General features: G+C 44.9%; 1 protein-coding gene across 1 annotated transcript in view; it reads right to left on the bottom strand.

Moving 5' to 3' along the window:
* LOC309971438 (uncharacterized protein) overlaps positions 1-24,939 on the bottom strand; it is a gene marked incomplete at its 5' end in the record, with an annotated part of 45,435 nt that extends 20,496 nt beyond the window's left edge. The window contains 5 exons of the mRNA XM_082854427.1: positions 17,290-17,360; positions 21,864-22,057; positions 23,008-23,067; positions 23,704-23,897; positions 24,634-24,939. Of these exons, the coding sequence (XP_082710553.1) occupies positions 17,290-17,360; positions 21,864-22,057; positions 23,008-23,067; positions 23,704-23,897; positions 24,634-24,939 (825 nt within the window). The remainder of the gene's footprint in view (positions 1-17,289; positions 17,361-21,863; positions 22,058-23,007; positions 23,068-23,703; positions 23,898-24,633) is intronic.
* Between the last annotated feature and the right edge of the window lie 2,459 nt (positions 24,940-27,398).

A 27,398-nucleotide genomic window follows, 5' to 3' on the forward strand; every position in this document is an offset into this window, starting at 1 on the left:
TTTGAGATAGGGCATGAGAATCTGCATTTCAAACAAGTTTCCGGGTGCTGCTGCTGCTTCTAGCCAAAGAACCTCACTTTGAGAAGCACTGCTCTAGAGTCTAGAGATACAGTTGTATTTGTGCAGAGAGAATGACACGGATATTCATAGCAACACTGTTTATATTACTGAAAAATGGAAATTATCTAAATGTCTACCAATAAAATACCTAGAATGGGAAAATATAACTTTAAAAGGAATAAAATAAACTACATACGGATAGATCTCAAACTATTAGTGAATTGGGAGAAAAATGTGTATCATACATATGTTAAAATAATTTACATATTTTGTAAAAGCACCCAAAACAATATACAGTATTGTTCAGCTAACTATATATTTTTCCAATGTACATACAGGGGTAAAATAAGAAGACTAGCAGAACTTGGAACTAGACTCGGAACTGAACTATGGGGCATAATGAGGAAGACTCCAGGAAAAAGCCATCAGAAGAGTGGTATCAGAAGTGGACAAAGGAGACTTTCCAGGAGAGGGTAGTCAGTAGGGTAATGTAGCAGTTGTTCAAGGAAAGCAACTACAATTAAGTCACTGGTGACCTGAACAGATTCTGAAGTGGAGAAGAACCAAGACAGAATGCTATGGGATGAAATTTGACTGAGAGGCTCAGAAACATTTACCAGAGAATTTAACTTTGAACCATCTGCTGCAGGACTTGTACACACAGCTGGGCTAAGATAAAGTAATTTTGTAATAGGCGTGCAGGCCATTTATTAATCTAAACACACCAAGTTGTATACCAAAATTAATAAGACTATCATAAAATTGATTATTTGAACCCTCTCTTGGACCCTTTTACTCCCAGTAAGGAATGGTTTGAGGCACTCATTTCAGGGAAGGTTACTTACTATGTGAGTCCCTGGAAGGTTACTCACTATGTGTCCCTACGTTAACACCAAGAAGAATATCTTCCAGTAAGAAGATATGTCTTTATGTCTTGATAGGAAACTGTATCCAAGATACAGTGTCTCCCTTTCTGCCATGGTCATCAGAAATGTATCTGCAGGTCAACTTAGAAACTATACATTATATAACAATTAGTATATACCTGTAAGCCAATTTGGTCCTGCTATTGATCTGTGAACTTTATATTTTCTATTAAGTTTGATTTTTATCTATAACTAATTTCCCATCTTAACATATGGACTCTTACAAATCTCACAAAATCCATTGTTAAATAAAGGAATGAATGAACAAACTTACCTGGGATTTATTCATTTTCTGCTGTTCTTGGGAAAATGTAGACAACTCTCAAGATATGCTGGGTTAGAAGAGGAGGACTGGGGTCATGAAAGATCTGGCCTGTGTGGCAGCTCCTGAATTCTCCTTCCCTATAAAGCTAAACACACCACTAGATAAGGAAAAACCTCAATGTCCCTTTGACCTTCAGAAGAGTCAGGGAGACAGATGGTAGAAGACCACCTACCTAAACTCTAATATAATCAGGTAGCTCTTGGGTATAAAATTGTTCAGAGTTAGGTATTTACCTCCTAAGGATATTTTAACAGTTTAAATCTCCCCTGGTGTTCACAAAAAAAGTTTAAATGATAAAACTGGTCAAAACGAATTAAAAAACACATTATGAAGGAACATTAACTCTTCACCAAAGCTGCTGTTAAAAAAAAACACTCAAGACTAAAGAAAAATAATAAAACTCAAAACTAAGCTGTTTATCAATTTCCCCACTAATATTACTAAACCTTTGGTTACTGACTCCACAGAAAGCTATAAAAAGCAGTGCTTTAAGACCCGTGTTTTAATTTATCTTTGTTGCTGTTTCTCAATAGGATCTTTCATAAAAAACTTGCTTTTAGTTATATGGAAAAGTAAACAGTACTGGCTTAGGAGTCGGATCTTTTAGTCTTTGCCACTAACTGATCTGAACAAGGCACTAATCTTCAGAAACAAAAAGACAGAAATTCTATCACATGATACAAAAACCGGATAATTCTTGATCCTTCCTGAATGCTAGGGCAGGCAGAACAGAGAGACAACGTATATCAAGATGAAGTGATGGACATGACTGAAGAGCAGTTCGGAATACAAAAAGCATAAATGGAGAACCATAGGCATGGGTATGTGTACAAAGCTAACTATTGTATTACTCAGCCTCGCGCGCTCTCCCCGCAGCACCGCCCACCTACCCCGAGAGGCTCGCTGCACCCGTCACGCATGCGTACTAAGCCCTCCTCCTGCGCCCTCAAAAAGGGGGCCTCTCAGACAGCCGCGCCAGCTCAGTGCTGGGGCTAGTCAAGCAGGGGCTTCGGCTTCTTTTCCTGACTGAGACGCCAGCTTCCCGCCGTCCCGGGGGTCCGCGGAGCTCCTTCCCACCACCGGGCACCGACCTTCTCCCTCCCGCCCTCCAAACCGAGGGCTCCTCACCCAACCCTCCCGGGCTCACCCGCCTCTCCCTCGTCGTGTAGCACTGGCCCTAGAAGAGCGCACAGACCCGCCAGCCCGGGAACCGCGCTTCCCACGCAAGGCCTGAGGAAAACAGAAGTAAAGGCTGCAGTGCACAGAGGCGGAAGTGCACAAAGGTGGCTCTAGGCATGCGCAGATGGCCCGCACGCAGGGCCAGACAGTCTGCGCCAAACGTCAGAAGTCTGTTTCCCTTGAGCCTCCGCGACTGGCGGTTCGGGATTGGCTGAGAGTGCAGCCTTACCTAGCAGTGGGAAGTTTGGAGTTTTAAGTTCCCTAAACTTTAAGCTGGTCAGGGACTCCCCCCAAAGTTACGGATTACAGCTGAGTTCTCTGTGCAGCCAGAATGCAAATTTACACACAGAGCTGTCAAGGAAAGGGAACCTGTATGTCAATTTCACTTTTTTTTAATACTGGGAAATAGACCCCATTAATAAAAGAATAATATGCGCCATCATCAGCGATTTGTTCAGGAATTAAAAAGCGGAGGAGGGGCGGACAAGAAAGCCAGTTCATTAAAATCATGAAAGCAATAAATGAAAATTGTAGATAAATAAGACACAATCCAAAAGAAAACAGTCATTTATATAAACATTCTTTCATTTGTGACATTAAAATTACTTGAATAAAGGGAGATATACCCTTTCATAGAAAGATTCAAAAATTTTGGACAAAATTCCAATAAGAATCTCAACAAATTTTTGCATGTACTTTTTTCTCCGTGACTTTTTAAAGTATTGTGTACTTTACAAAAGCATTCTCAACTTCATCTGGAATAAAAATAAATCTAAATTAACAGCCAGAAAGCATTTCAAAAAGGAGAAAGCTGCCTAAGAAATATCAATACGTATAATAATTGCTCAGTTATTAAAATAGTTTGGCATCTGCTTCATGATAATACAACGTCCATGATTAAGAATGTTTTTAAAATGTAGTATAATAAACGTAGCATTTCAAAACAATGAGGGAAAGAATGAAATATTCCAAACATCAAGTCATTCCTAACAATTGGGAATAAAGTTTATATCCACAGATCACATGTGATACAGTTCACATGGATTCAAGGTTTGAAATGTTTAAAGTAAACCACTAAGTTAGTAAAAGAAAATAAATTGAGATGAGAAGTTGTGACACAAAGAAACCCATAAATTTAATGTGATACATTTTATTATAAAAAATAGCGAACTCAGTTCTAGTTTTTAAAAGATATTAAAAGCAAAGAAACCAGGAAATTATATTTTTACTATATAAAACAAAAGATGTATTACTTAATAAGATCTTTAAATCAATAGAAAGAAAAAACTTAAAATGGGCTACAGAACTAAGCAGCAATATAATAAGAAAAGAAAATTCAAATGAATAATACGTGTTTGGAGAAGTTGATTATGAGAATTGAAAGAAATGGAAATGTTTATGTAAAACATGTAAGATATCACTTACTGAGATTTAACTTTTTTTAATTTAAAATTTATATATATACACAGAAGTTGATTTTATTTGGTACGGTTTTATGAGTTCTGACACATGCATAGATCTGTGTAACCACCACTTCAGTCAAAATACAGAACTGTTTCATTATTGCCCCCCAAACTGCTTCATACCCTTTTGAAATAAAAACCTCTCAGCACTCTTAACTTCTGGCAACCACTATGTATTCTTCATGCCTATATGTTTGCCTTTTTAAAAAAGTATTTTTACAAATACCTACAACAAATATTATAGTTAATATGGACAGTGTTCAACTTAAAAGTAGGACAAAAATAAGGATGCCTGCTATCTCCAACCTTATTCAGCATTTTTCTAAAGTTCTTAGAGTAATATAGTAAAACAATCATATACACAGAAAATTCAAAGAAAAGTATCCAAAAAAAGAGTTTTAGAAATTCGATACAAGTTCAATATAAAACATTTCAGAAAATTAAATTATTTTAAAGGTATACCTAATAATAGCATGAAAAATATGAAAATCTTTACAAAAACTATAAAATATAATGAGGGATATAACAAATTCCTAGATAGGAAGTTTCAATGTTATAAAAATATCAGTTCTCTCCATGCTGATGTACAAATTCATAGCAATCTCAAATAAAATCCTAATAGGAACTCCATGACTGGGGGAAGGGATTATATCAGGAAAGAGCCAAATAAGAATATCAAAGGGCATTAATGGATGTGGTTCCTGTGACTGTGCTCAAGATTTCAGCAGGGGCTTCCCTGGTGGCGCAGCGGTTCAGAGTCCACTGCCAATGCAGGGGACACGGGCTTGTGCCCCGGTCCGGGAAGATCCCACATGTCTCAGAGTGGCTGGGCCCGTGAGCCATGGCAGCTGAGCCTGCGCGTCTGGAGCCTGTGCTCCGCAACGGGAGAGGCCACAACAGTGAGAGGCCCACGTACCGCAAAAAAAAAAAAAAAAGATTTCAGCAGGAAGTTCACCCATGAGCTTGTGGGTGTACCTCAGTGAGGATCTCCCCACTGGGTCCACAGGCACCACCAATGCCCCAAGTGCTAAAACACACTTCCCACCACTCTGCAGCCAGCTCCTTGTGCGTGCTCCCAAGAATAATGGCAAAAGTAAGTCCAGTAAACAGAGTGCTATCAGGAAAACAGACCAGGATCTTTTTTTTTTTTTTTTTTTTTAATTTTTTGGCTGAGTTGGGTCTTCATTGCTCTGCGTGGGCTTTCTCTAGTTGTGGAGAGCAGGGGCTACTCTTTGTTGTGGTGCGTGGGCTTCTCATTGCGGTGGCTTCTCTTGTTGTGAAGCACGGGCTCTAGGCACATGGGCTTCAGTAATTGCAGCATGCGGGCTCAGTAGTTGTGGCTCACAGGCTCTAGAGTGCAGGCTCAGCAGTTGTGGCACACAGGCTTAGCTGCTCTGTGGCATGTGGGATCTTCCCAGATCGAACGCATGTCCCCTGCACTGGCAAGCGGATTCTTAACCACTGCGCCACCAGGGAAGTCCCAAGACCAGGATCTTTGAGCAAGGAAAAAACCACAAACTTGACGTATAGTGCCATCTTCTAGAAAAAAGAGGTTTGTGGTAGCCAGCTTGGTGACTGGTAAAATTCAGAAGAGACATAAAAACTTAAGAATCCTTCCACAAGAGGGTAAGAAGAGTGGACAAGATGTAACCATACGAAGGCAGAGGAAAAAAATCCCTGATATATTAAAAAAAACTGAGCACAGATGTACAGTATAATTCACCTGAAGGCAAACAGTAAAGAATTTAGAAGGTGTCTGCTACGTCAAATGTGAAAGCAGCAATGCAAAACTACAAGGAACATGAAAAATCAAGGAAACATGTCATCACCCAAAGATAGCAATAATTCTCCAAACACCAGGCTCAAAAGCAAAGAATTCTGTGATTGAGCTGACAAAGAACTCAAAAGAGCTGTTTTGAGTAAACTCAAAAAGCTACAAGAAAACTCAGAAAGCCAATCCAATGGTATCAGAAAAAAAAAACATAACCAAATGAAATATTTACCACAGAGATAGAAATCTTTAAGAAAACAAAACAGAAATTCTGGAGCTGAAGAAGTTAATGAATAAAATGAAAATGCAGTAGAGAGTATCTACATTAGAGCAGACCAAATGTAAGATAGTCTAAGTGAGCTTCAGAATACGAACTTTGAAATAACCCAATCAGGAGAGAAAAAAGAAAAAAAAATGAAGTAAGCCTACATTATTGATGGTACTCTACAAATGTACAAGTATTGGAATAACTTGGGTTCCAGAAGGAAAAGAGAGGGAAAAGGGGAACGAAAGTTTAAAGAAATAATAGCTGAGAACTTCCCAAACCTGGGGAGAGATATGGACATACAAGATCATGAGCTAATAGTTCACACTATTCTCTCAATTCAGAAAGACCTTCTCCAAGACACATTATAATGAAACTGTCAAATTCAAAGATAAAGAGAGAATGCAAATAGCAGCCAGAGGGAAAAAAAAGATTCAAACCTATCCAGGAACCCCTATTAGGCTACCAGCAAATTTCTCAGTAGAAATTCTATAGACCAGGAGAGAATGGAAAGTTGTATTCACAGGATTGAAAGAAAAAATACTCCAGCCAAGATTTCTAACCAGCAAAGTTATCCTTCACATATGAAGGAGAAATACTTTCCCAGACAAACAAAAGCTGAGGGGTTTCATCACCACTAGACATGCCTAGAAGAATTGCTGAAAGAAGTTCTTCAAGGTGAAATGAAAAGACACTAACCAGAAACATGAAAATGTAAAGTATACACACATTGGTGAAAATAAATATACAATTAGACTTAGAAAACTCTAATTCTATAAAAGAATGGTGTGTTAACCACTTACCTGAAGTATAAAGCTTAAAAGAAAGAAGTATTAAAAATAATTATAGCTATTATGTGCTAATGAATATATATAATATGAAGAGGTAAAAAGTGATATCAAAAATATAAAAGGGGGAGTAAAAGTGTGAAGCTTTTGTAGGCAAAGTTAAGTTACTATCAGCTATAAATGGACTTTATTATCTATGAGATATTTCATGTGAGCCTCATGTTAACCATAATGTAAAAACCTAGAATAAATTCGCAAAAGAAAAGAAGAAATGGGAAACAGAGGATTCCACCACAGAAAATCACAAATTTACAAAGGTAGGCAAGAAGAGGGGAAAAGAATATGTGGAAATACAAAACAAGCAGAAAGCAATTAATAAGATGATTTCAGTAATTCCTTACATACCAATAATAGCTCTAAATGTAGATGAATTGATTTCACCAATCAAAAGGCAGAGTAGCTGGACTGATAAGAAAAACAAGACCTAATTATATGCAGCCTACAAAAGACTCACATCAGCTTTAAGGACATATGGTCTCAAAGTGAAGGAATGGAAAGATAAATTCTGTGCAGGGTGACACCAAAAGAAAGCAGGGATAGCTATACAAGCCAAAAATGGTAACAAGACAAAGAAGGTAATTACATAATGATAAAGGGGTCAATTCACCAAGAAGATAAAATTGCAAATATATATGCACCCAACATCAGAACATCTAAATATATTAAGCAAATACTAACAGATCTGAAGAAAGAAATACATAACAATGCAATAATAGTAGGGGACTTAAATACCCTGTTTTCAACAAGGCTAGATCATCTAGACAAATAAAGAAAAGTTGGACTTGAACCATACATTAGACCAAATGGACTTAACAGATATTTATAGAACATTCCATTCAACAGCAGCAGAATACATATTCTTCTCAAGTGCACACAGATTTTCTCCAGAAGAGATCATATGAAAGGCCACATAAGTCTTAACACATTTAAGAATATTGAAATTGTATCAAGTATTTTTTTTACCACAATGGTATGAAGCTAGGAATCAACAACAAGAAGAAAGCTGCATAATCTAAAAATAAATTGAAATAAACAGCACACTCTGAGCAACCAATGGATTAAAAAAAGCAAAGGGAAATCAAAAAATATATTGAAACAAATGAAATGGAAACACAACAAACCAAAACCTCTGGGATGCTTCAAAACCAGTTCTGAGAGGGAATTTTACAGCAATAAATGCATATATTAAGAATATAGAAAGAGTTCAAGCAAACCACCTAACTTTACATCTCAAGGAGCTAGAAAAAGAGGAAGAAACTAAGCCCAAAGTTAGGAGAAGGAAAGAAATAACAAAAGTCAGAGCTGAAACAAATGAGAGACCACAAAAAACAATAGCAGAAAACAAATCTTAGATTTCAAAAATCTAAGTTTTTTTGAAAACATAAACAAAATTGACAAACCTTTAGCTAGACTCACTAAGAGAGGACTCATAAATGAAATCAAAAATGAAATAACTGACATTACAGAAATACAGAGAATTGTAAGAGACTACTATGAACAATTATATGCCAATGTGTTGGATAACCTAGAAGAAATGGATAAAGCCCTAGACACGTAATTACATATATGAAAAAATATTCTCGTAGTTTATGCAGATACAGCCAATTCAAACTGAGAACTGTAAGGTTTTACTTAACCTCTTCTGTGACATCTGTATCTCCTTTCTTCCACACTGGAAAATCTCGTTCTCAAGGATATGGGAAATAATTGAATTAGAATATCCAATTAGTCATTTGTTTCACCTCAAATGATGCACACACAAGTTCAGATTAACAATATCCATAATACCATATAAGACATTAATGAAAGAATTTGAAAAAGGCAGAACTAAACGGCAAGATATTCCATCATCATGGATTGGAGAATCAATATTGTTAAATGTCCATGCTACTCAAAGCAATCTACAGATTTAATGCAATCCTTATCAAAATTCCAATGGCATTTTTCACAGAAATAGAACAAAAAAATCCTAAAATTTATATGGAACCATAAAACTCACCCAATAGCCAAAGAAATCTTGAGAAAGAAAAACAAAGTTGGGGGCATCACACTCCCTAATTTCAAACTATATTACAAAGCTATAGTTATCAAAACTGTATGGTATTGGCATAAACACACACACACACACACACACACACACACAGATGAGTGGAACAAAATAGAGAACACAGAAATCAACCCATGCATATATGTTAAGCTAGTTTATGACAAATGACTAAAAATATACAATGGGGAAAGGACCACCTCTTCAGTAAATGGTGATGGGAAAACTGGATAGCTACATATAATGGAATGAAACTGGACCACTATCTTGACACATACACAAAAATTAACTCAGAATGAATGAAAGCCTTTAATGTAAGATCTGAAACCACAAAGCTCCCAGAAAAAAATAGGCAGTAAGCTCCTTGAACTCAGTCTTGGTGATGATTTTTTTGGATCTGGCTCCAAAAGCAAAGGAAACAAAAGCAAAAATAAACAAGGAGGACTACATCAAACTAAAAAGCTTCTGCATGACAAAGAAAACCATCAACAAAATGAAAAGGCCTATCCCAACTGGGAGAAAATATATGCAATTCATGAATCTGATAAGTGGTTAATATCCAAAATATATAAAGAACTCATACCACTCAACAGCAAACAAACAAGCACTCTGATTTAAAAAATGGTCTGAAGAATTGAATAAACATTTTTCCAAAAAAGATAATATAGGTGGCCAATAGGTATGAAAAATGCTGAGCATCACTAATTATCAGGGAAATGCTAATCAAAACCACAATGAAATGTCACCTTACACCTATTAGAATGACTATTATCAAAAAAGACAAGAAATTACAGGTGCTGGAAAGGATTTTGAGACAAGGCAACCCTTCTGCACTGTTGTTGGGAATGTAAAGTGGTGCAGTCACTGTGGAAAAAAGTATGGAGTTTCCTCAAAAAACTAAAAGTGGAACTACCATTCGACCCCAGCAATCCCTCTTCTGATACAAGGAAAACAGTAATTTGAAAAGATATATGCATCCCCATGCTCACTGCAGCATTATTTACAATAGGGAAGATATGAAACAACACGTGTCCCATGATGGATGAATGGATAAAGAAATTGTTGTACAGATATACAATGGAATATTATTCAGCCAAATAAAAGAATGAAATCTTGCCATGTGACAACATGGAAGAATCTTGAGGGCACTATCCTAAGTGAAATAACACAGACAAAAAGAAATACTGCGTGATCTCATTTAAATGTGGAATCTTTTAAAACAAAAATCTTAGGAACAGAGAACAGATTGGTGTTGCAGAGACAAGAGGTGGGTGGGGTGAAATGGGTGAAGGTGAAAAGGTACTAACTTCCAGCTATAATATAACATAAATAAGTCACGGAGATGTAAGAAACAGCATGGTGACCATAGTTAATAATATTATATTGCATATGTGAAAACTGCTAAGAAAGCAAACCTTAAAAATTCTCATAAAAGAAAAAAGTTTTTGTACCTATGTATCTTGACAGATCTCAACTAGACCCTACCATGGTGATTATTTCACAATATATACAAATAATGAATCCTTATGTTGTACAGCTGAAACTAACATAATGTTATATGTCAACTATACCTCAAAAAAAAAAAAAAAACTATGATATCCTAGGAACAATACAATATCAGAACTAGTTGTGACTTCTGAAAACAGTTAAAACTTTTTTTGCATGAAATTCTCTCCTTCCCTTCCCCATTTTTTGTTTGTACCATATCTACATTCTCAGAACATAAAGCCATTGAGATAGTCTGGGACCTGGGATCCTCTACCTGTACGTGTGTACTTGTACCTGGGCAAACGTCTCCTCCAGCAACTGAATAGTATATAACTATAAGGGACTAAAAATAGCTGCATGCATGCCAGTTGGGGGCAATTAGGAACAGTAAGATACTAAGGGCCACAAACCAACTGCTGCTTCTGAGGTGCCAGGAGCAAAAGCAGGGTACTGCACATGATCCCTGCACACAGCACCACCAAGGGGGTGGGCAGGCCACCTAAGCCACACCTCAGTCCGACCCACCAGTCCTGCCCCCACCCTCACTCCATTTAAGGAAGTAGCCTGCCCCTCTAGAAGAGTGAACAAGGGCACCTGTTACTTGTTTTCGCTCCCTTGTGCTGCAGCAACTAGTCCCAATAAAGGCTTGCCTGAATTCCTCCTCCAGCCTCATCAATTTCTGTGAGTGAAGCATCCAAGGGCCCAAATCTGTATCAATTACATAGTATAACTTCTTTTTAACCCGCATTTAATCTTAATTCTAGAGGTAACTATGTATTTACTGCTCACACTAATCCTTATTGCAATGTCCCTTTAGTTATTGTGGTTTCTGAAGCTGGTTCTTCAGTAGATTCCTCAAGGAGGGCTCCTGGAACACTCTCCTGAAACACTGTAATGAAGAGAGGGTCAGTATTACTCACTTTTCTTTTTGCCTCCAGCTCCAATATGATTCAATATGGGACTTTTAATGATTCTTTATTTCGAAGTTTGATATTTTGTTCATCAAGGACTTTCTGACACTGAATTTAGTTTTTGAATAATTATTGCATTAAAGCCTCATTTATCTTGATTACTGAGTTGTTGGTGCCCCTGAAATTTTGTGCCCGAGGCCAGTGCCTTTCTCACCTCACCCTAGTCCAAGCGTGGAGTTGGAGCGTCTCTGTCCTTTGTCTTTACTGTTCCCATCCTACTTACTTTGATAGCGCTCCCAACAGTTGCTGTGCATGCATAATCCAGTCCCAAAGGAGCCCTGGCGGCTCAGTGTGAGAATTCAAAGACACTCATGCCTTACCTTAGACCTCTGCCTCACTAACTGGTGGAGTAAACCAAGTTTCTCCCAGTCTCAGCTGCAGCTCCTGGCCAGGCTCTTGCGTAGCACAAGCTCAAAGCTCTGCTGTGGTTCCTCCTTTGGTCCCTGCACCGCGCATGCATGGGGCTCTCCTGGGAAGGGGCGCGCGCAGGCTTGCTCTGCCTCTGTACTGAGCATGCGCAGGGCCCACATGTGTCCAGTTACACGGTTGCTTCCTTCTGCTTTCCCCACACTTAGGGTGATGTTGAGCAGGTATAACGGCTGTTGTCCACCCAGTTGTATTTTGCAGTAACAGGGGGAAACCTTGTCATCTAGTCTCCTTGTAAATATTGCCCATGGGTTTCGGTTTTAATGTCTTATGCTCTGTGTTTATATGAAGATTCTGGAACATAAAAACTATGCTTCCATGATCACACCAACTTCCCAGAATTCCTAAATATATTTTATTTTTAAAACGGTACTTCAAAAGAAAACAATGGAGAACGGAATTAATTTTTTACATACAGAAAAAAACCAAATTACATTTTTAAAAACTACATTACAAAAGAAACCCACAAAAGGCTATTTTCTGCTCAAGGCCTAGACATGTTCCCACTGTCAACAAGGTAGATTGCAACTGATAGGGATGTGGCAGCTCCTGGTCCAGGCAAGATGTAGAGCAAACACATGGCATGACCTGGCCCAGCTCATAAGAGAGAAAGGGAAAGGCCCTGGGAGTGAAGAGAGAAGGGAAAACCAGGTAAAAGTTTGTGACCCAATGTTTCAGCTGTCAGGGTGAAGTTCCTGCTACTGGTCCATGGAGCCAGGTGAGGGGCTGAGTTTCACTCCCTTTTGGTGGGAGAGGAGGCAGGGATCAGAGATGGACACACACAGAAAGCCAGGTCTGCTGGTGGACTGTGCCCCTAACAGAAGGGTGACTAGAAACATTCTACTCACTGAGGAAGCTTTACTGTCTGGGCTCTGGGTGAGCCAGAAAGACACTACCCTAACGGGGGGAAACTGTAGGCCTGTGCTGTGGACTGGATATTTATGTCCTCCACATTCATATGTTGGAACCTTAGCCTCAAAGGTGATGATGTTAGGAGGCGGGGCCTGTGGGAAGTGATGACGTCAGAAGGCAGCGCCCACATGAATGGGATGAGTGCCCTCGTAAAAGAGGCCAGAAAGAGTCCCCTTTCCACTTCTGATATGTGAGGACCCAGCAAAAAAAGGACCACCTATGAACCAGAGAGTGGGCCCTCAGGAGACACAGAATCTGTAGGTGCCTTGATCTTGGATTTCTCAGCATCTAAAACTCTGAGAAATAAATTTCTGTTGCTTATATGCCACCCAGTCTGTGGTATTTGTTACAGCATCCCAAACGGAATAAGACAGCCTGTGATTCAAGCAGCCAGTGTCTGATTGTAAATGCTATGGACATAAGTAAACAGAGGAAGAGGCTGGAGGTGGGGAGTTGGGGACGTTTTGTTTTAACTAGGGTGGTAAGTGAAGTCTTTGTGTCAGGGGGAACATGAAAGAATTGATATTTAAGAAGAATTCTATATGTTCACCTCCATAGGGCCTGAAAATGCACTTAAGAAAATTCAATATCCTTTTCTAATTAAAAACCAAAATAACACAACAAAAATGGCAATAGTTAGAAATGTCCTTAACATGAAAAAGAAACATGTATACGTCAAAACCCCAAAGCCAGAAAGAATCGCTATCACCAAAACATGCCCTGATCTCACCATGAACAACAGTAAGCAGAGACTGGGAGGATTAGAACCCCAACACCTTCATGAAATAGGTAATTTGATAAAACTATAAAAGAAATTACTGTAAATTGGTTGAAGACCCAGAAGATTGCATTGGAATCATAAGTGAATAACACACCATGAAAAAAAATACCAGGAAAATTAGAAAAACAGAACAAGATAAAAAAAAAATTCTAAAAGTAAAAAAACACTGCCATGGAAATAAGAACACTACTGGGTGGATTAGACAGCAAGTTAACCGGGGTTGAAGAGAGAATTAGTGAACCCGAATGTTGCAGAGAGATAAACTAATGGAAAATAAAAACAGGGCAAAGACAATGAGACAGATGAAGTGTAGAAAGAAAGAGTTTAATATTCCCTGGGATTTTACAATGAGAAATGGGAGGAGTGTTAAAGACACAGGATTTGAAGACTTTTAAAATTACTGTAAAACATGGATTTTCAGATTCCAGTCCTGAGCAGGAAAAATAAAAACAAACTTGAACCTCACCCTACAGTAATGGATTGTAGAATATTAAAGATAATTGAAGACTTTATCACAGAGCAGGGAAGGCAGACCACAGTGAGACCAAACAGCAGCCCAGTCAGCAGTCACAATTCAGGGAGGAACACAAAGCAAAGACATCTTCATGTCAAGGGAAGCATCACAGAAACATCTGTATATTTTTCTCCCTAAACTATCACTCAAGAATAAAAGCAAAATATGAACATTTTCAGATAAAAAGGACTAAGAGAGTTTGCCTCTCTCAGGCTCTCACTGAAAGTGAGGAAGGATGTATTTAAGGAAGAAGTGAGTGAATCCCAGAAGGAAGGAGCAGAGTGTGAGAGACATGGAAGCAGGAGATGGGGGAAAGCAGGTCTCAGTCAGACAGTCATCGACTGTGTGAAACAACAGTCATGGATTAATAATAGCAATAATCACGACTAACTGGAGGCATAAACTTCTATGGTTCAGTGTTGTGTCCTGGCCATCACCTGCCACCCTACCAGGGTTCAGGAAGCCTGAGCTGAGGTTGGGAACGCATATATATCTATTTATATAATAATTATTTATATCTATCTACATAGTAAGAATTCTATACCGTGAACAAGTGGGATTTATTCCTGAAATGCAAGAATGTTTCAACCTAGGAAAATGCATTGGTGTAATGGAATGAAGGGGAAAAAATATGACCATCTCAAGGTAGAAAAAGCAATTGAAAAAAATTAAACACCTCTGCATGATGAAAACTACTCAACAAACTAGGTTTGAAGAAAATTATCACGACAGAATTCAAGCCATGTATGTAAAACCACAGCCAACATCACACTCAATGGTGAAACACTGAAAACTTTCCCTCTGAGATCAGGAAGCATGTAAGAATGCTGGGTTTTACCACTTCTATGCAACATAGTACTGGTAGTTTTAGCCATAGCAGTTAGGAAAGATACATCAATAAATAAGTTAATGAATAAATCACTGACATCCAGTGATTTGAAAGGAGGAAGCAGAATTATCTCTGTTCTCACATGACATGATCTCATGCATACAAATCCTAACGACGTCACAAAACTAATGTCCAAACTAATAAATAAATTCAGCACAGTATCAGGATACAAAGTCAACATTAAAAATCATTTATTTCTATACACTAACATGATCAATCTGAAAAGGAAACTAAGAAAACAATTTTATTTACAATTGCATCAGAAAGAGTAAATGACTTAGTAATTAATGTAACCAAGGAGGTGAAGACTTACACAAGGAAAATTGCCAAACTTTGTGAAAGAGACTAAATGACACAAATCCCATTTTCACGGACTGGAAGACTTATGACTGCTAACATCTCAACAGTACCCATTGTAATTTACAATTCCAATACAATCTCTATCAAAACTCCATTCTAAATGGAAAGCCCCATCCTAAACTTCACTTTACACTGAACAGACCCCCAAAGAGCCAAACACTTCTGAGCAAGAAAAACAATGTGGGAGGATGCACACTCCCTGATTTCAAAACTTACTGCAAAGCTACAAGAATCAAAACAGTTTGGTACTGGCATAAAAACAGAATTATACCTCAATGGAATAGAATTCAGAGCCCAGAAAGAAACCCTCACATATATGGTCAAATGATTTTTGACAAGAACAGCAAGATTATTCAGGGGAAAAGACAGTCTTTTCCACAAAAGGTGCTGGGAGAATGTGATATGAACGTGCAGAAGAACGAGGCTGGACTCTACCAACACCATCTATAAAAGTTAACTCACAAATAGGGACTTCCCTGGTGGTCCAGTGGTTAAGACCTTGTGCTCCCAATGCAGGGGGCCTGGGTTCGATCCCTGGTCAAGGAACTAGATCCCACATGCCTCAACTAAAAGATCCCGCAAGCCGTAACGAAGACCCGTTGCAGTCAAATAAACAAACATTAAAAAAAAAATAGGGAAAAAATTTCATATCTTGGACACACAGTCATACATACATCCAGATAGACACGGAGATCTCACAGTGTGCCTGCTTGAGTTTAAAAAAGCCTCATTCCTTTCTTTTTTTTTTTTTTTCTCTCTCTTAAAGTTTTAATTTCTACTAATTGAGCCAAGGCTGTAGTCACAGGTGACGTGGCCTATGTTTACACTGCGGGGATGTCATAAGAGTTATATATATAAAGTTATACTTTATCCTAGGAATACTCTTGCACCAATCACTAGTTTTAAGCACGTTCTGTGATGATTTGAGGCCTGCTAACTAGGCATATTTGTACCAAGAGAATAGCACACAAAAACCCACAGAACAAAACAACAAACTATTCTCAAACAAAATACACACTTGCTGGAGACAATCTGAGATTTACCTGTGATTAGACATTCAAAATTGCAATAGTGCACAGCAGAATGTCACGAAATAAACATTCTCCCTGATTCGGAAGTCTTCCTTTCTTCATGCAAAATTTACCAAAAAACCCCCAGAAAAACAAAAAAAAAAAACCCCAACCAAGCCCGATAGTAGCTAGAATTTTCAAATATTTGAGCGCCTATGATAACTACTCAAACATGAAATTTTAAACGCTCATTTAACTTAAGAGTAACGCTGCTTCGCAACAACCTGTTGCTGGAAAAGAGTAACACAAACAAGAAAAACATAAACCGTTCAAAAAGCCCTCCATACGCAAAAATATAAAAAGCACAGAATTTCCTTATTTCAAACTTTGGTTAGATGTTACTATTTCACACACCCTCCAGAGAGCGCTCTGCGAGTCAGTTACGACTCATTTCAGTTAATCAAGGGTGAAAACGCTGAAAGCGAACCTTCAGCCTTTGGAGCTGACCCTCCTGAGGGCTTCAGGAAAGGGCACAGAGGCCCCCGTCTGAACACCGCTCCTGGCGGCCGGGGGTCCAGGATCCCCGAGCTGTGCGCGCGCCCATCACCCGCGCGCATCCCGAGAGCAGAGGCCCCTGCACCCCTCCGGACCCACCGTGCCCGAGACGCCCGCCCCGCGGCCCCGTCTTCGGGCTCCTCTGCGCCGCCTCCCCGTCCAGGCCCCGCGAGCCCGCGGCGACGGGGCCGAGTCCGGCGTCCGCAGACCCAGAGGCCAGCCCCCCGCCGGGTGCGTGGAGACAGCCCCGCCGCGAGGAGGCCCGAGGGGCGCCGAGGAGGGAGGACTGCGAGCGCCCGAGGCGCCCACCGCTCAACGGCCGCCTTCGTGGCCCCGGCCCGGCGTCCTCACCCTGCGGCCGGTGGCGGCGGTCCCGGAGCCGAGGAGCGAGGGAGGCTCGCGCCCCTCGGGGCTGGAGGGGTCGGGCCCCTGGCTGTTGGGCAGGCGGGGGGCGGCGGCCGGGGGGCGCGCGGTGAGGGGCTGCGGGTGGAGCGGCACTTACTCGTCTCTGCGCGGCTCCGCCGCCAGGAGAGTCACAGTGCGGGGACCGACTCGGTCTCCAACTTCCCTTTCCTCAGGACGCGGGTCTTCAGGAGCCCCACCTTCGCAGCGACACAGCCCTCTCACCTGCCTCCGCTCACGCCTGCGCACTCTCCTCGGGAGGGAGGGGGTGGGGCGGGGAGGGAGGGGAGGGGGCGGGGCGGGGCGGGGCGGGGCGGGGCGGGGCGGGGCGGGGCGGGGCGGGGCGGGGCGGGGCGGGGCGGGGCGGGGCGCCTCCAGGCCTCAGCACACCCGGTCTGCATATCCGTGTCTATTTTTAATTTCCTGAAAGTGTTTTACTTGAAATCAATTTTTAAAAAATAAATGACACGTTTTCTTGTCCAAATCATAATTTGCTGACTATAGATGCTGCCTTTGTAAGATTTCTTCAGTGATCATAATTTATCCGCTGTCAACCGACCTGAGTCAAGTTAACAGGAATCAAATGTTTTCAAAATTCTACTTTCCTTCCATCAGTTTTCAGTCAATAATACATTGTGCCACGTGGAGTTTTATTTAGCGTGCATCACGTTTACTAATAATCACCATGAGGCCCATGGTCCCTAGGGTGAAAATGTAAGGGTCCATTAGGTCTACTACCTTGATCACAGAGATTCTTTTTCTTTTTTTTTGAAGACAGATACTCAATTTTCATCCAGCTTTTTGAACATGCTGCTTCCCCCAAAGACCCCACCCTCCTCGTCTGTCCTCTTCATTAGAGAATAGAAAAGGATTTTCTCTCAGCGGATTCCAAGGTACAGGCAGATGAAAGATAACAAACTGTTCCCAGTTGCTTGCCTAGGAATTGAAAGAACATTTCCCACTTGAATATCCTAGTTATAAACCACATCTCCAATTCCTCTAGGAATGAAAAAACGCCAAGGAGAGACTGTGCCGGGGAAATTAACGAACAATTCATTTGACAAACATTCCATCTTGAACTCTTCATCCTGGTGATTAGTGTAGGAAAAGAGCACGGGTCATCACCATGCAGTTTTCGTTCTTTTTTTTCCTTAGGAAGACAAACGCAGTTTTATTGAGGACAGTAGTTCACCAATTTTTTTAAAAGATATTTTTGATGTGGACCATTTTTAAAAAGTCTTCATTGAATTCGTTACAATATTGCTCCTGTTTTATGTTTTGGTTTTTTGGCTGCAAGCCATTATGGGATCTTGGCTCCCCAACCAGGGATCGAACTCGCACCCTCTGCATTGGAAGGCAAAGTCTTAACCACTGGACCGCCAGGGAAGCCCCAGTAGTTCACCAATTTTAATGCTCTAATTCCTAACCTCTCTTGCAGCACAGAGTGGCCAGGCAAACTTTAAGCAAATCACACGTGAACAGAACGATTATGTGGAACTTATGGGATTGCTTAGATAGGCAGAGATAGCTGTGTGGACCCTTTGGTCCTTCATCTTTGCTCCCTCCTGCCTCAAAAATGAAGATATGATGTCTGGCCTAGGCTGGTGCTCCAGCAGCCATTTTGGGCCAGGAGACAGCCTTCAGGATTGACACTAGCTAAAAGATGATGGGACAGAAAGACAAATGATGGCTGACTACAGTGCTGTGCAGTTGAGGGTCAGGAAGGACTGTCCAAGTTCATAAATCTTTTTACATGAGAGAGGAAAAAGTGTCCCTCTTGTCTGAACCTGTATTGTTCGGGTTTTCTGTTATATTATGGAAATCTAATATCAAGAGAACTATTGGTTTTACACTGAAACACTGTGTGAACTTTGACACCACAGTCCCCATCTCAGAGAAACCTCCTCGTATGTACCATGGAAGATGCAGGGGTGAAGATGGCCCGTATATTCTGAAGATCCCATTCTTTGGCCTGGTAACCACATCCATGTCATCTTCTATTACTTAAAAGGCCTCATCAGTTCTTGGGGAACTGTCCGTTGTCCCTCAGTGCACAAGCTTAGTGGAGGCTGAAACCCCTTCCTAGCTGCAGGGCAGAGGGGCCCACAGAGCCACTGGGGTGCCTAAAACCTGTGAGGGAGGCCTGAGGGTGCTCATGTCTCCCAGACATACCACATCCAGGGATGTGGAAGGCTGGGTAGACTGTGTGCAGGGTTTGGAAGCTCCTTGTTTAAGCCATCATTGTACAATTGGAAAACTGAGGTCCAGAGATGGGCAGGGAAAATCCAGGGCACTGGGCAGGGGCAGAGTCCTGAGAATAAGGGAGAGTTTGGACCTCCTAGGCTAGGGCTGCCCCCTCCCACGGGGCTTGCTTTGGAATTAGAGCTCCTAGGACCCCAGTACGCCCCCACGCATGTGGAGTAGATTTCTGTGGAAGTCCACACAAGTGTACACTGACACTCACACTAACATCAGAGAAAGGGACAATAGGACATGGGGTCAGGGGAAAGGGGGACACTGAGGCGGTGACAAATGTAAGGAAGAAAGACAATGACAGAAACCTGGATCATTCTTCCTTGGACTGAAGCAAAGACCACCGTGTTGGACCATCAGGGGCCTCATTTGGAATTGGGGCCAGATCCATTGCACTGGCTGTGCTGAGGAGTCCTTGTAAGGGCACTGGACACCCCAGGGCCAATGTGGACAAGAGAAGGTTGAGGGAAGCTTCCAAGGTCACTCTCAAAGCCCCTGGTTCCTACGGATCCTGTCACGTTGCCCCCCTGGGGCCCAAGGAATGCTGATGTCCTGAATTCTCTGAAACAAAGGTATGTTTTGTGCTGTGGCTTCCCTGCTTGGTATGTAGTATGAGTGGTTCCCATCAGGGGGAATGATGTGTCCAGTGTGCTCTACTGGAGCAACTGGGGCCAGGAGAGTGTCCCCTGGACTCCTGAACATTCCCCTGCCCCTGACCTGGCCTGTACCTCCTCTTATTAGCATCCATCTCTAACATCTGAGCTTGTCAGTGGCAGGATGGAGCCTCTTATCTACACATTCACCAGCTGTACCCTGAGCCCTCAAATGGGGGCCATGATGAAAAGAACCACCAGGGTCCCTGCCCTCTAGCAGCTCACAGTCTGGAAGGGAAAATAGACAAAACCAAGAATACAGAAACAAAAGGAAGAAAACAGCAAGTTCTATATCGAAAAACAGCAGGGTGCCACAACGGGGTCCTGGGGTCCACTAGGTGAGGGGATCTGGAAAGGCTGCATTGAGGTGACATGTCTGTTCCCAGCAGTGAGACGAGAAGGAGCCAGCCCTGCACACATCTGGGGAGAATTAGCCTAGAAGAAGGCACGAAACATAGAAGCTGAATGTGTTTGGCCAGAGAGGAAGTCAGAAGGGGGCCAGTGTGGCTGGTGGGAGCTTGGGAGGACAGTAGGGGACAGTAGGGAGGGCAGGGCCAGGGCCTGGTGCTTGATGGCCGTGTGGGTGATCCACTGTGTGCGACAGCATTAGCCACTCTTAGTGGCTTAAGCAACAAACATTATCTCACGCTATCTGTAGGCCAGGAATTGAACAGGACTCAGCTGGAGGCCTCTGCCAGTGTCTCCCAGGGGTTTGGGGCTGTGGACTCGAGTCAGGACCCAGGTGCTCCTCTGTCTGCTGGTCTCCCTCGGTGCCAGGCCATGGGGACCTCTTCAGTTAGCAACTCATAATGTACAGGCTTCTTCCCCAGAGTGAGGGACCTGGGAGAGAGAGAAAGATAGAGAGAGAGAGAGAGAGAGAGAGAGAGAGAGAGAGAGAGAGAGAGAGAGAGGAAATTGCAACATAAATGAAGCATGGAAATTGTACACCTAAATAATTCTGGGGGATTGTCAAATGGTACAATCACCGTATGTAACACTTCAGCAGGTCTTCAAAGGACAAGCATACAGTTTTCAGTCAACCCCAAAATTCCACTCTTACATCAATACCCCAAAGAAGTGAATACAGACATTCAAATGCTGGTACCCAAGTATTCAGAGCACCACTATTCACAAGAGCCTAAAGGTGAAAACATTCATAATGTCCACCAACAGATGAAAGGACAACCCAATGCGGTGTGTTCCCAGAATGGAATATTATTCAGGGACAAAAAGGATGCAAATATTCTGGAAGAGATGTTAGAGGGGGGTTATGTAACATTGTGAATGTACTTACTGCCATTTACATGTGCAAGTTAAAAAAATCAAACTATTACATTTTATTTTGAGTGAACTTTATATCTAGATTAAACAATTTAGTAAATATCATAAAAAATCATATTAAAAATGGACTTGCTCTGGCTCTGGAGCTGTAGCAGGCAGTAGAGGTGTAGCTGGCTCTAGTTCTGCAGAAGTTTCCAGAGCTTCTTCTGGAGCTGGTGCTATAGACCCAAGACTAGAAAATATCATCAATAGGACTGCTTTTCCATGTGCCTCCCAAAGACAGGAAACTTCTCACTGCCAATCAATGAAGTCTCAGTCCAAGATGCCACCCCCAGGAAGGCTTCCCAGACTGCAGTCCAGGGGAACAGTGATCTGAGTCTCCTCATTGCTCCTGGCCCAGTTCCAGCCTCGGGAAGCTCTGTTCCGTGTGGCTCCGCCCCTTCCCCTCCCCACTTGCCCCCCTTCACCCACCCTGAGTCCCCCTCACCATCACCCTCTGCCTCAGGGGGCTCCAGGTGCTCCAGCTGTGCCAGGAGAAGGCGGGCTTGCTGCTCCAGGTCTGAGCCAGGCATGCTGAGCTCTGTGTAAGCCAGAAGCATCTTCAGGCGGGGAAATTCTGGGGGCTGGTGGAAATGCTCAGGGTAATGGTGCAGCCAGGTGCCCAGCATGGAGGACACGGCCCTGGGGGGAGTCAGGTGGGCAGCAGAGTCAGAGGCCTGGCCTTCCTTCCCCACTGCGCCCCCAGGAGAGCCCTGCGGGGACCCGAGCCTCTGCGCCTTCTGCTTCTGCCCATCCAGAGGCCAGTTCTACTCCACGTACCATCTAACCTGGCAGACTTGGCAGAGGGGACCTGGACACAGAGGAGGGGCTGGCAACGAGCCTGCTGAAGTGACAGCCCTTGATCCACGGTGTGTCCACCTGTCCACTTCTTCAGGGAAGCCTAACACACTGCTCTGTCCCTCTCCCGGCCCCTCCCCACTGGATGTCACCTCTGTGAGGACAGGCAGGGCGTCTGCTCTGGTCCTGCCCTCTCGGGAACACAGTAGGTGCTGCATGAATATCTGACCCAGGAGGGAACACACAGGCTCTATCTTCCGGTCCAGGCTTCCTGCGGGCCTCCTAGCACCTCAGATTTACCTCCTGCACCCACATGCTGCCTCATCCTCTCGGAGCCCTGCCTGGCTCTTCTCCTGCTACTGACACTCATCTCCCACAGGGTGGGGTCAGCTGCCCCCGGCGTGTCACTGGGTCCCCGAGCACCAGCTGAGCACCCACTGGTGAGGATCCACCAGACAGTGACCAGGATGCTCTCCACACCTTGTGTTCTGGGTCCCAGAATGAGGAGTGGAGGCAGGGCTGGGATGGAGAGGGGACGGGTGTGGACTCTCTTAGGGGCTGACTCTGACCTCTGAGTTCCCGGATGCTCCTCGCGGCACCCCAGCCCCGTCCGCAGCTCTCTTGGACTCCTTTCCTCTTTTCCAGGAGAAGCCCTCAGACCTCCGCCCTCAGCACGAACCATCAGATGAGTGGGATCCAGGGTTCTGCCAGCCCTGCCCATCTACAGACCCCACATCTCCATGCATCTTCTTTGGAGAAGGGAGTCCCTCCCTCTTGAATCAAAGCCCACTCACATTTTCAGCTGGTGCAGGGGTCCACCGTCCTCATCAGAGTAAGGGAGGATGCATCCATAACTAGAGGAGGCCAGGAAGGCGTCACGTGGACTGTCCTGAGGACACACCTGGATGTGATGCCTAGTGTGACGGTGTGACCCCCGGTAGAACGGAAGCCCTGGAGGGCAGGACTGCTGTCTGCTCGATGCGTTAAATGATGGGTGTTCCTAGAAAAGCGCCTGCACCTAGTGGGCCTTCCTCTATATGTGAAGAATGACTGAGCCCCACCAGCCCCATCGCACACATCTGAGTGGCCTGGGGCCCCGCTGCCCACTCCTAGGAACCCTTGCTCTCACCCACCCAGGACAGGGCACCCCTAATGGAATCACCCATCACCATTCAACTGGGAAAAGAGTTCATCCCAAGGTGAGAGGCACAGTGACAACTGAGGCAGAGGCTTCCTCGTGGGGAGGAGGGACATGATGAATTAGCACAACCACGGCCCCTCCAGCAGACCTTTCCACAGGCCAGGTCCCCAGAAAGCACTTTCCGTGAAGGACCCGCTGGTCTCTACAGTCACCGTAGGGGGCTGGTCCTCTCTTTACGCTAGTGTGCAGAGAGGCCAGCTGAGGCTCAGAGAGGTGGAGTGACATTCCCACATGTCACAGCTAGAAGGTGGCCGAGTCACCAATGTCCCATAAGGAGCAGAGTTCTCACCTTGTGAAAAGAAGCTCCAGCATCTGCTGGGTGGTAGGGAAAGCCCTGTAGGTGCCCAGGAATGTGGGGAGGTCGGAGGGGACGCCGCCCAGGAAGGCAGGCACCAGGTTTCCCACCAGCTTCTCCAGCCTGCCTGCCTGGATGCCCCACACCATGCAGGTCTCATTCCTGTCCCCTGTGGACAGGTTTTCCCCCTGGGGTGGAACAGAGCAGGGACATGAGTCAGAGGCAGCGTCAAGGACACCAGGAGGGCTGGGGCTGGAGCTGAGACTGAATCCCCAAGCCTCAGGGACTTGTGGCAAGAGGTGGGACAGGAGTGCCCTCAGCAGAACAAAGGTTCTGGCTTCACAAGTGAATTGGCGGTGGGCGATGGTTACATGTGTTACTATCTCAGGGCAGTTTGTAGCACAGTACTGACAGCTTCCCCTGTATTAACTGCATCATCCCTGTGATTGTTATCAAAACATCCCATTCTGGGGATGAGAACACAGAGTCTCCCTGGGGCGGGAGGGATCAGGTTAGTCAGTCCAACATGGATACCTGAGGATGGAGTTAAAAGAGGGAAATCTGTAGAAAAATGCAGAAACAAAGTTGACTTAACATTAAGTGGGGGCTTCCCTGGTGGCGCAGTGGTTAAAAATCCGCCTGCCAATGCAGGGGACACGGGTTCGAGTCCTGGTCCGGGAAGATCCCACATGCCGCTGAGCAACTAAGCCCGTGCGCCACAACTACTGAGCCTGTGCTCTAGAGCCCGCGAGCACTGCAACGAAGAGTAGCCCCTGCTCTCTGCAACTAGAGAAAGCCCGCGCGCAGCAACGAAGACCCACTGCAGCCAAAAAAAAAAAAAATGAAGTGGAATCCTATGAAAGTCTCTTTCTGAGATTCCCACGTATATGTGGATAGTGACTTTGCATCTGGACCGGGCAGGGCCTGGGCCGTGAGGGCGGGCGGGAGAGGAGATGGGGGCCCAGATTCCTTTGGGAGCAGGACGCCAGGAGGGACCCAGGGGAGGGGCAGGGCGGCTCTGGGGCTCCCTGGGTGTGCAGTCTCCTCCTCGCTGGCACTCAGCCTGAGCCTGCCCTGGGCTCTGTTGCTGGTGTGGGGCTCCTGCCCCTCCTGCAGGGAGATGGAGCAGGGGGCGCCAGGGACCGGCTCCTGCGCGATCTCCTGTATGGAGCCCTGTGAAGCCTCAGACCCTGCCTGCCGCCTGCGCTGCCCCTCAGACCCACCAGCCATGTCCACTGCAGACACACGCAACCACTCTCTGCACAGACCTCCTCCAAGGAGGGAAAGTGATAACAAGCTGAGGGCCTTGGATCCACGCTGGCACAGACGAGAGGCACCCCAGGAATCCTCTCTCACCCTTGTGCTTGCGTGCGATCATGACGGGACCACCAGCTGACCAAGTTCCCATCCACCCGTTCCTGCCCAGAGGGGAAACCTCCCCTCAAGTCCCCCTTCCCCCACATGGAGATGCGGGGACGCGAGGCTGCCCGGGGAGGGCTCCCAGACGCGGCCGGGCCTGGACTGGCCTGCTCTCGGCCACCTCGTGTTCCCTCAGGGACCTCGTGGTAAAGGACCAGAGTCGTCCAGGTTAAGCATTGAACCGTCTAACGCACCTGAGAAACCTCCCACTCAGGGGTTTCCTGAAGCAGAAGCCCTGGGAAGTCAGGACACAGCAGGAGAACATCCGTCTCTGTGAAGCGTCTCCAGCCAAGTGAGCCGGCTGCGGGGCTGTCGCTAGAACGTGTGTGCCTGGCTCCCGGGGCTCAGAGTTCTGTTGGGGTCTGTTGCCAAGGAGGTGACTTCACTTCCTGGGGGCCCCTTACTTGAATCCCCTCCTCAGACAACACCACTACACACAGCCCTCTGGGCTGCCGACGGCTCACCCCTTCTCCACGCAACCCCATATCCCACACAGTCACACCTCACAGCCCTCTCCACCGCTCCCGGGGAGGGTCTGTGCGCAGCTCTGAGGAGGCAGACCTGGGTTCCAGACTCAATTCCCCATTTTACCTGTTCTCCATCTTGGATAAGTCACTGTGTCTCTCAAGGCCTGTCTCCCCACCTGCACAGTAGGAATTATTCTAGCATGTATTTTGAGGGATGTCCTCAGGCATAGTTGGGATAAGATCTAAAAAGTGTGGGAGTCGTGTCACATGTAGGTCCTGCATCCAACCTTTCTTTCCTTTCTCGCATTACCTCCCCCATGTCTGTTCGTCTTCTGATCCCGTTCTGTAGTCCTTATTTAATGTCACTGTGCACATGTATGTGTTTGTGAGTGTTTGTGTGTGTGTATGACGCCAGTGCTCACTCTGGGAGCCCAGAAGAAAACTGCCCCCATAGGGAGGGATGGGCAAGAGCTTCCTAAGATCTTAGGGCTTCTAATTTCCAAAGCAAATCTGATGAGAAGTGTTCCAGCCTTGACCCAGGACGTTAGGACACAGTGACAGAAGCTAGACAGGTAGCAGGAGCTGGGATGATAGACTCACATAGTCTGGCTCCACTGTCCACACTCACAACCACTGTGCTGGCCGCAGTGAGACCCCTGCCTTCACAGGGCTCACAGCCTGACAAGCTCGGCTTCTCTGGCTGGACTCACAGTGGCCCAGGGACAGACTGGCAGATGACGGGCTGCCATCAGCACACAGACATGACAGTCTCATTTGCTTCTGCCTTCATGTTCCTGTCCTTAAATGCCTCTCCTCAGTACTGAGGCTGGCTGGAACATGTTATACAGGCCCAACCCCAGTATAAACAGAGTCAACTTTACCAGGAACAAGATGACGTTTAATCAGCTGGGGTAAGAGTATCCTCATCCTCACTTGAAACCTCCTGGTAAGCAGTGACTTCATTGGAAAGTAGATCAGAGTTGATCTAACCTCAGAAGTGTCTAACCTTTTTTTTTTTTTTTTTTTTGCCATACACGGGCCCCTCACTGTTGTGGCCTCTCCCGTTGCGGAGCACAGGCTCCGGACGCGCAGGCTCAGCGGCCATGGCTCACGGGCCCAGCCGCTCCGCGGCACGTGGGATCTTCCCAGACCGGGGCACGAACCCGCGTCCCCTGCATCGGCAGGCGGACTCTCAACCACTGCGCCACCAGGGAAGCCCCAGAAGTGTCTGCCTTCTGGACCTCTCTTCCCATCCCTCCCCCAACATCCATGTAGCTCCATTTCCCCACCTGCTCAAACCAGAACCTTGGGCCGCTGTCTGCTCCCTCTTTCCTCCTCACCCCCACATGCAATCAACTCGTCCCCTTCCCTGGATCCCAACTTCAAAATGCATCCCTCACCTCTCTGCATCTCCCTCCCCTCTTAGTTCAGGCCACCACGGACACTGTCCCTGATTCGTGCTCTTTGCTTCTGTTTCTCACTCCCTCTGATCCAAGGGAGGGATGTTTAAAAGACAAATCTTCTCCTGTCGCTCTGCTAACGGACAGGAACTCAGCAGCACGTTGTGGAAAAGCCCCAGTCCTTAGCCAGACCTCAAGCCCCTCGTCCTGCCAGCAGCCCACCTGGCCTGCTCCCCTCAGTCCAGCCACACTGGCCTCTGTCTGTTCCTCCAAGGGTGCCCCCTCCCCAGCCTTCCAAAGCCCCAGGCTTGGATACCACTGAGCTATTCACGTGGATGCCTCCTCCTTCAGGTTTTGCTGTAGGTTGCTCTGCCCGGGGCCCTCCGTTCCTCCCTCAGGGCTC

The sequence above is a fragment of the Leucopleurus acutus genome (assembly GCF_964270905.1).
Source record: "Leucopleurus acutus genome assembly, chromosome: 14".
Lineage (NCBI taxonomy): Eukaryota > Metazoa > Chordata > Mammalia > Artiodactyla > Delphinidae > Leucopleurus > Leucopleurus acutus.